Source organism: Parasteatoda tepidariorum, chromosome 6 (assembly GCF_043381705.1).
Source record: "Parasteatoda tepidariorum isolate YZ-2023 chromosome 6, CAS_Ptep_4.0, whole genome shotgun sequence".
NCBI lineage: Eukaryota > Metazoa > Arthropoda > Arachnida > Araneae > Theridiidae > Parasteatoda > Parasteatoda tepidariorum.
The window spans coordinates 55,890,264-55,900,473 of NC_092209.1; the positions used below are offsets into that span (position 1 = coordinate 55,890,264).

At 30.0% G+C, this 10,210-nt stretch overlaps 1 protein-coding gene across 1 annotated transcript in view; it reads left to right on the forward strand.

The window, feature by feature from the left end:
* LOC107449175 (uncharacterized) overlaps positions 1-6,458 on the forward strand; it is a 9,370-nt gene extending 2,912 nt beyond the window's left edge. The window contains exons 2-4 of the mRNA XM_071181582.1: positions 146-374; positions 2,711-4,948; positions 5,624-6,458. Of these exons, the coding sequence (XP_071037683.1) occupies positions 146-374; positions 2,711-4,948; positions 5,624-5,910 (2,754 nt within the window). The 3' untranslated portion in view covers positions 5,911-6,458. The remainder of the gene's footprint in view (positions 1-145; positions 375-2,710; positions 4,949-5,623) is intronic.
* The last annotated feature ends 3,752 nt before the right edge of the window (positions 6,459-10,210 follow it).

The following is a 10,210-nucleotide window of genomic DNA, read 5'->3' on the forward strand; positions in this document are numbered from 1 at the left end:
ATATATATTTTATTGATGCAGGTTTTGATTAATTATGCATGTATGATAAAGCCAAACTCTGATATGTTAATGTTTATTATTTTCCCTTGATAAAAAGTAACGTAAAATGTACTAATATTTATTTCTTTGATTCTAATTTTTGCAGTCAATACTCCTATCACTTGGAGTTTTAATATGCGTGGTAGAACATTCTACAGGCATGCCGCCGTATTACTGGAATAATCCCTATATGCAAGGTGCTCTCGGTGCTCCCTATATGCAAGGTGCTCTCGGGGCTCCCTATATGCAAGGTGCTTATCCACCCATGTTTCAGCCTTACGCTCCTCTTGTGGCTATAACAGTAAAATGTGAAGAAGGAAATGAAGAAATTGAAAGTGAGTGGCCCAACATATTTTTGATCTACTAATAGCCGTGTTTTTTTGATTTTCTATTTGAGTTATAACAAACTAAAAATAAGCTGTCGCGATTTAGTTTTTTTTTGCCGTATTTTACTTAAAAATATCGCCATAGCCTAAAGTGATTAATTTTTAATTAGACTTTAAGATTTTTATTCGAATTATATATTCTTGACACATCTATAGTTTGATTTAAAAGTCCAATTTTTAACTTAAAACTATAATTTTTTGCAATTTTTTTTAAAATCTTTGCTTAAAAACATTTATTTAAAAAATTTTTTAGTTTTAAGGTAAGTTAAAATAGTAACCTCTAACATTTCGAAACCTTTAATACCTCAATAGTACGTAGTATTAATTTAAATTGCGAGTTTTGGGCAGTTTTTTTTAAAAAGAAATATTGAATATACTTATTTATTTTAATCATAAAAGTATTCAATAAGATATGAGGCATGTCAATTTAATGAAGGGACAGAAACTGAAAAATAATTACTCTAAAAATTGAGTATTTTTAAGCTGCCTTTTTCTGTTGCGTGCCCTTTCTTATCCATAACTATTCTTCATGAATTTTCTATTACAGAAAACTATGAGCTAAATTATCAAGTGATAATTTTTTTTCACGATTTTCACCCTTTAAATCTACCCGATGCATCAACAAATTTGAAACATGTTCACTCTAATCTTTTAATTCAGAATTGATTTTAGGTCAAGTAACGTTTGACGCGTTAACATTTGCGGGGTGTTATAGGAAATTGTCACAAATTGCAGGCAATGAGGGTATGGATATTTCTTTCATTTGCTAATTACTTAACGTTTAAAAAAGAGTTGTATCATAACTTAAGATACAAATATAAGTACTTATCTTAAAAATATGTCATTGAAGACATATTTATATTATTTCTGAAAAATAAGTTCGAATAATTAAACACTTGAACTATCACATTTTCTTTTCTGAAAAGATGAACCGTCTTTTTAAACAAACGTTAGACACAAATAGGTTGAAATCATCGGTGAAGGAAATGTCAGTACATTCGGCCGAGACAATTTAAGTAGGTGTAGAGTATAACAATCAATGGCCTTTTATCTAGAAAAATAAAAACATTAGCTAATAGAATAACGGGTAAGTGGAAGCCCAACAATGGTTCTTTTCCTTAGAAAATAAAATCAGTTAAAGGAATAGCGGGAAAGGGGCAGCCAGGTTATTAATCCGGTTGTTATTAATAATAACCACGTCACTAATAACCAGCATTCTATATTTTGATTTTTCCTTAATCTATCATCAGACAAAAAGACAACAATTGCAAATAAAACTTATCCCGACTAATAAATTTTTTTTTTTAATGTAAAGTATATTAGAAGTATTATTTATATTTTAAAACTAAACTATTTTGTATCATCAATTATGAAATCACCTTCTCAGGCGAGAATGCCTAGTGAGTCTTTTACCTTCCACCATTTGAGATGAAACAATTTTCGAAAACCGCTTTAAATGGTAACGCCTAATGTAGACATCAATTGATTTTTGTATTTAAAACGATGAGGAAAATTATCCTAAATAACTACAGAGGATATTCCAACAGGGTGACAACCAACTACGTCGAGCAGGAAACGATAGGACGTGACTATTGAAACTTTGCGTTGTGGTGCCAAATTGTCTTTCTAAAAGAATTGAAATTTCATTGAAATTTTATAAAATTTGTTTTTTAATTTTTCATTAAAGATTCAGTATTTACTATGTCGTGACTCATTACATAGTTAGTATATGTTCTTTAACTAGATATTCTAAGAAGAATTATTTCTTTAAAAATGGTTTTCTATTTTTTAACTTGTTTTAATAACACGTTAAAAAATTTTGTTATTTTCAGTTATAATGATAACTATAATTTTTCTTTCAATGAAAATAATTTTGGAGGAAATTTTAAAGAGCTAGCTATTTCTGCTTCATGAAAGCTCTATAAAAAATTGGTGATAATGGTGATAGTAAGTGATAATGAGGAAACTGATAGACAAAATTATAATAAGTAAATGACACCCTCAGAATTAGGTACACCAGGTACACCGAATATTTAATTGCAAGAAATAAATTAAGAAATAATGATTGGATTTAAGTTCAGTTTCAATCTGTGCATAAATACCCTATTAACTATGAGTTCTAAACATTAATAAAACATTGTTCATTCTGAATTATTTGTAAGATATTTGCTTTGGTAGGTTAAGCATGAATTTTTTTTAAAAAATTGAATTTGCTACTCTTTAAATTGAAAAAAATTAATTTTATATAGTTTTGCTTCGAATTTCATAGTATTTCATTTGTTTAGATTTTGAGATCAAGGAAAAAAATCATAAAAGCCGAACGAGGAATAAAAAGAAAGAGGAATTGAAAGAAGGAGAAAAGAAAAAGGGAAAAGAGGAAATGGGAAAAATAGAAGGCAAGGAATACGAGGAAAGGGAAGAAAAACATGAAAAAGAAGAGCCAAAGCAAGAGGGCAAAGAAAAAGAAGAACATAAAGAAGGCGAAGAAAAAGAACTTGTAGAGAAAGGAGAGAAGAAAGAGGAAAAAGGGGAAAAGAAAGAGGAAAAAGGGGAAAAGAAAGAAGAGGAAAAAGGGGAAAACAAAGAAGAGGAAGAAAAAGGGGTGGAAAATAAAGAGAGCGAAGAAAAAGAGGAGGAAAAGAAAGAGAGCAAGGGAGAGGAAAAGGAAAAAAAAGAGAATGAAGAAAAAGAGGGTGGAGAGAAAGAGGGTGAAGTGAAAGAAGGTGAAGAAAATAAAGGTGAGATGAAGGAGGGAGAAGAAAAAGAAGAGGAAAAGAAAGAGAGTGAAAGTAAAGAGGATAAAGAAAAAGAGGGCGAAGAAAAAGAAGGAGAAGGCAAAGAGGGCGAAGAAAAAGATGAAGAAAAGAAAGCAGGTGAGGAAAAAGAAGAGGCGGAAGGTGAAAAACAGGAAAAGAAAGAGGGCCAGGAAAAAGGAGTGGGAGAAAGTGAGGAAGAGGAAAAGAAAGAGAATGAAGAAAAAGAAAGTGAAACGAAAGAGGGTGAAGAGAAAGAGGGTGAAGTGAAAGAAGGGGAAGAAAAAAAAGAGGAAAAGGAACAGGGCGAAGAAAAAGGAGAGGAAAAGAAGGAAAGTGAGGGTAATGAAGAAAAGAAAGAGAGTACGGAAAAGGAAGAGAGTAAAGAGAAAGAGGGAGAAGAAAAAAAAGAGGAAAAGGCAGAGGGTGAAGAAAAAGAGGGCGAAGAAAAAGAGGGCGAAGAAAAAGAGGGTGAGCAAAAAGAGGGTGAGCAAAAAGAGGGTAAGAAAAATGAGAGTGAAGAGAAAGAGGGTGAAGAAAAAGAAGAGGAAAAGAAAGAAGGTGAAGGGGAAGAAGAGGAAAAGAAAGAGAATGAAGAAAAAGAGGAGGGAAAGAAAGAGGGTGAAGAGAAGGGAAATGAACCGAAAGAAGGTGAAGAAAAAGAAGGAGAAGAAAAAGAGGAAGGGAATAAAGAAGAGAAGAAGAAAGAGGGTGAAGAAAAAGAAGGCGAAGAAAAAAAAGAGGAGAAGAAAGAGGATGGAGAAAAAGAAGAGGAAAAGAAAGAGGGTGAAGTGACAGAAGGTGAGGAAAAAGAGGAGGAAGCGAAAGAGGGTGAAAAAAAGGAAGAGGAAAAGAAAGAAAGTGAAGGGAAAGAAGAGGAAAAGAAAGAGAATGAAGAAAAAGAGGAGGGAAAGAAAGAGGGTGAAGCGAAAGGAAATAAATCGAAAGAAGGGGAAGAAAAAGAAGGTGAAGCAAAAGAGGGTGAAGAAAAAGAGGAGGAAAATAAAGAAGAGGAGAATAAAGAAGGCGAAGAAAAAGAAGAGGAGAAGAAAGTGGGTGGAGAACAAGAAGAGGAAAAGAAAGAGGGTGAAGTGACAGAGGGTGAAGAAAAAGAGGAGGAAGCTAAAGAAGGTGAAAAAAAAGAAGAGGAAGAGAAAGAAGGTGAAGGAGAGGAAGAGGAAAAGAAAGAGAATGAAGAAAAAGAGGAGGGAAAGAAAGAGGGTGAAGAGAAAGGAAATGAACCGAAAGAAGGACAAGAAAAAGCAGGTGAAGCAAAAGAGGGTGAAGAAAAAGAGAAGGAAAATAAAGATGAGGAGAAGAAAGAGGGTAAAGAAAAAGAAGGCGAAGAAAAAGAAGAGGAGAAGAAAGAGGGTGGAGAAAAAGAGGAGGAAAAGAAAGAGGGTGAAGAGAAGGAGAGTGAAGAGAAAGAGGGTGAAGAGAAAGAGGGTGAAGAGAAAGAGGGTGAAGAGAAAGAGGGTGAAGTAAAAGAAGGTGAAACTAAAGAGGGCGAAGAAAAAGAGGAAAAAAGCGAAGAGGAGAAACAAGAGGGTGAAGAAAAAGATGAGAAGAAGAAAGAGAGTGGTGAAAGAGGGGAAAAGAAAGAGGGTGAGGAAAAAGAGGAAGAAAAGAAAGAGGATGAAGAGAAAGGGGGCGAGGACAAAGAAGTAGAAAATAAAGAAGGTGAAGGGGGAGCGAAGGAAGACGAAGAAAAAGAAATCGAAGAGGAAAAGAAAGGCAAAAAAGGAATTAAGAGAAATAAAACCAAAAAAGGTAAGATTTATAATTTCTACTAAATTATTAATTAAAATATAAATTTTCTAAATAAGCGTAACCATAAACATTGTTTTAATGAAAATATACTTAAGTTGAAATGATTGATAAAAATTAATTTTTTAAGCGTATTTTCAGTTTTTATTCTCAGTTTTGATAAGCAAAGATGCGTAACAGTATTAAGAAGCAAAATATTTGTAATGAAAAATAAAATAAAGCAAACATAATTAATGCCTGACAAAACTATTTAAGTTAAAATCTATTTAATTCTCTCTATCTCTATAAAAATAATTGAAGTTAAAGTAGTAGCTAAAGTTAACAACTATCTACTACATTTAAGCTCAATATTGTTTCTGTTTTACCTTACATATTTATATTTTATCCGTTTTTCTCTTCGGGCATGTCTGTGTCTCTTTATTTTAAACATTTACTTACGTATATATCAATGCAACATAGAAATCTTTTCTGCTAATTAAAAACATTTATTTAAATGATTTCTATGCCCAACAAAAGGCAACTAGCTTTTTAGCATCATTTTTAAAAATAACCTGCATAATCAACATCAAAATCTTTAATTTAACCTAAATATAGTTTTTAGTTTTAAGGATCACTTCACTATGTATGCAAAAACATTTATTTTTAATTTATACATAATTATACTTTTTTTCTTTTCAGAGCAAAAGAAGAGGAGAGAAATGTTTCCATTTTTTCCTCCTTTCGCCTATCCCTTCCCAGCTAGACCATTTCAGCAGTACATGTACTCTGCACCAGCAGTACAGCCGTACTCTGCGCCAGCAGTACAGCCGTACTCTGCGCCAGCAGTACAACCGTACTCTGCGCCAGCAATACAGCAGTACTCTGCCCCAGTAGTACAGCAGTACTCTGCGCCATATATGTCACCATTTGGAGCTTACCCGGAACCCTATCCCATGAAAAGCAGCTATTCTTATTTTTTTAAGTAGAATATAATACCTACAAAAGATTAATAATGACTCTTTAGATGAAGCAAAGTCAACAACTATATATTACTAAAATCAAAGTCTTATTCTAATTTATTAACTAATTTTTTATTGTCTTTGTAAGACTGATAGTACCGATAATTAGTTTTAAATAATAATAATACTTTGATAATTTGTTGCAGTTCTAAGTTTTTTTTAATTTATATGTGAATTTTTAGCTCGTATGTGAGACGTATACAAAAAATATTTCATTATAAATAAATGGAAAAATTATTGTAAAATGAAAAATTTTGAAATGTAAAAATTATTTCATCAAATAATTTGGTCTAGAAAAGGTAAAGGTTTTTAACAAGCCTCCGAGTCAAAATACTCATCGTATCTGTGATTTTTGAAGTAAGAAAAGACTCACGTTTCTTGCATGTTTCTTGTGTGTATGGTTTCAGGATAAAGTTTTTATTATTCTGTAAGTAAATGTTGGTTTATTAAATGAAATTGTTAGTGGAAACTGATTTTTTTTATGTGAAATAAAATATTTATATGAATTGATACAACGTTTTTAGAGACTTGCAATTACTAAAAAAAGTAGACAGTAGTTCAAAGCAGAATAAAATCCCGTTCCTGAATACCGATACTGCTTTAAAATTAGGTTCTTGATTTAAGTAGACATTATTCACTAGCATACTATCAAAAAGCATACTATCAGAAATAGTATGCTTTTTTCAATTTTTTGTTCAACAGTTTAAAGAAACAGAAAATGACAGTGTAACACTTAAAAATAAATCTCTTGTAAGAATTTTGTAACGCTGTTTAGAAAATGATAAAAATAAATACACTCATGGACAAAAAAAAATTAGCGCACCTTAGCTTGGTACAATAAAATCATGATAATAAAAATATTTTAAAACCCATTTTTGAGCTACTTTAGTTTATATTCTTCAACCTTTCTTTAATTTTTCGAAATTTTACAGATAAAAAGAAAAACACGTTTCAAGTAAAATGAAAATGTATCATTAAAAATATTAATTACAAAAGCAAATAGCTTTAAGACATGAAAAAAACATTTAAAATTCGTATCCTTCTAATAAATTTATCTTTTGATTTAGGAAGCGCAATTACTGTTATTGATTACATTTAAGTACATTCAAATTCAATTCACAACTGGTGACTTTCAATATTTGGGCTTGGAGTGAAATAGTGATAAGCCACAGTTTTTCCACAGGTAGATTTAAAAGAAAAAATCAACTCTGCACCTTAGTACTGTTTTCAGATAGATTCATTACAAGTATACAGAAATTTTATTTGGTAATACCAGATTACTCAAGAAATCTGATTGCCTAGATGAAAATCGTGATGATTTTTCCTAAGAACTCTTCCATGAATAATATGAAAATATATTATTATATTGCTTCAATATATTATAAAATATATTGTTATCTTGCTATGAATAATATATTATTATATTGTTTCAAGTTCTTAATTTGTATTGGAGGCATGCGTTACTCATGATCGAATAAATTATGAACAACTATAGAATAAAAATATTTGGCCTTTTCTTCATGACCGTAATTCAAAGAGTGTAAGCCACGATAAAAAAGATAATTATTAGTTTCCTTAGAAACATAACTGTTGGAAAAAAACTACATTTAACAATAAACTAAAAATTTAATATGTCGTTTTATTTTTGTTGATTTCCACTTTTGAACTATTGAAATTGAGTTTTCACTAAACTATTAATCAAATCACAGAGAAATGCGAAGAAAGTAAAATCAGCATTTAGGGGTCCAAACTTTGGAGCGTTTTCCTAAACAAAATATTGGGACCATAATTCCCAGATTGCGGCTACCTCCTATATTTTCAGGGTCAGAAATCCGAATGCTTTCAAAAAAAGGTATGCTTTTTCATAGAAAGTACGTTTTTGTATCTGATTTCGTAACTTAAAATATCGTCTGCACTTATTAATCAGCATATTTGAGATCATCCCCACGAGCCATTAAGATTGGATCCTAGAACGTGAAAATCCGATCAATAAAATCAAAAGTTATTCAGTGTGGACCATTTTTTTGCGCACTGTACATCATACCAATAAATAAACTGACATTCATAAAAACAATTTAACGTAAAATTCTCGGCTCAATGGGATTTTAGTTCGTAAAATAAATTTTCGACTGGTCATTTGTAATGTTTAATATACAGCTTTATTTCCGCTAACATAGCAACTTTTGGTGTCAATGCTTGAAAATATTAAAGTTCACCTCAATAGCGTATGCTACCACTATACATAGTGATATTCGAATAAACTATTCATATCCAAAAAGAGTAAAGAATGTACAAATTTAATAAATTAATTTTTAAACTGTCTCTCATAAAGTTAAAAATATAAATATGTATTCATAAATTAAATTCTGGAAAAAAAATTAAAGCTCAGTTCGGGACTTCGGGAATAAATGATATCTTCAAAAAAGGACATTCGTATAATTCATTTATGTTAAAAAGTGTAAGTTTAGAGGTGCAAATTTGCAAAATTACTTTCTAACCTGTTTTTTATAACATTAGACAAGCAGTTACACTGTAAAAAATTTCAGATCAAATTACTGTAAAAGGCACAGGCACTCAGGGTGTACCATAAAATTCACTTTAACCGGATTATGTTACGTAACAAAAAATATGATATAAAGTAATATGATATAAAGTAATTTATGATATAAAGTAATTTATGATATAAAGTAATTTATGATATAAAGTAATTAATAATTTTCTTAAAATCACAGAATCACTCTAATTAAATAATTATTACAGTAAAAATTATGGTTTAGTAATTTGCGTCAAATGTATCTTACAGTATTCGGGTGAAAAGGACGATAAAACCAGGATTTTACTCTTGCCAGATTTGCTCATAAAACGTTGACATAAAACTTTTTTGTCACAAACGTATAAATGGTACCTATTGATGCAAATATTCATACTTTTTGTTCAATTTATAAGCAAAATACACTTAAAAATATAAATATTTATACAATTAGCTCATTTTGCTCAACTTAGTAAAATATTAATGTCAGTTTGCAAGGGCATTGCAAATTGTAATTTTCGGTAAGTGAAAATTCCGATTTCGTTGAAGAAAATTATTAATTGTACTGAATAATAAATTTTTATTTTTCTTTATTTTATACATTTAATTTAAAATCTTCTTGATCATATTGTAAATACCTTATTAATTAAAACAACATAAAAATTATCTGGTATTCATTAGCGTATAAATGTAGCTGATGAAATTTAAGAAATTTATGCTTACAGGTATTGCTGCAATTTTTATTTCAATATCACTAGGAAAAAACTTCTTAAAAATATGTGGCAGCTAAAAAATATTCATTATTTTTCTAATACAGATCAATAAACAAGCATATATCTCATCTTTAAATCAAGTTTACTAACAGCTAAAAAATATAATTGCTATAACTAAAGTTTAATTTTCATGTATAAAAGCCAAGCGAAGTTTTAACTCTTTCATTCATTTATTATACGAAAAAGGAGCAATGAGATGTTTAATTCAGCAAAAATGGCGGAATATTGAACATAAATTTGCTGAAATCTTTTAAAATAAATTTATTTGTCAAATTTAAAAATGTAAGATAAAAAATCGTAATCTTTGTAGAATAAAGTATATATAAAAATGCAATTCATTTGATTCATAAAAAAATTAATTAGTCAGTTTTTACTATTTTCCAAATATGTTAATTTTTTCTATTAATATATTATTGACTTTGCGATTTTATGCTTATAATTCTAGTCATTACATAAAACAATTAATGAACCATTTGATAAATGAAAATTTAAAAAAAAAATTCGCTGTTAAGATGAAGACATGGGTAATTTTTTTACTATCTCACGAGCTGAATAGCAAATAATGTGGTGATCGGCAAATAAGGTGATCGGGTATTGAACAAAAGCAGAAAATTCTCGGCATTGAACTCCGTAGTAAATATAATCCAATTTTCTTTTAAATGATAGAAGAATATTTGCCATGGTTGTGTCCAAACGATGTAAAGAGAAGCATTCAATTTCTGTTAATCTTTCTGAATTGTATAAAAGCACTAGAACAAGAACACTAGAAAGCTAGACTTTTAGAATTTTTCTTTTTATTAAAGAAATATGCAAGGGATTTTTGAAGATGAGCTAATTGATGTTTCGTCCCGCAATTTTTGATAAAACTGGCTCGTATGTACAACAAAATAGGAGCTCCATGACAAATGATTGAAAAATTGGCTTTTCAATGTCAAAGGATTGATATGTAGAGGAAGAATTGTGG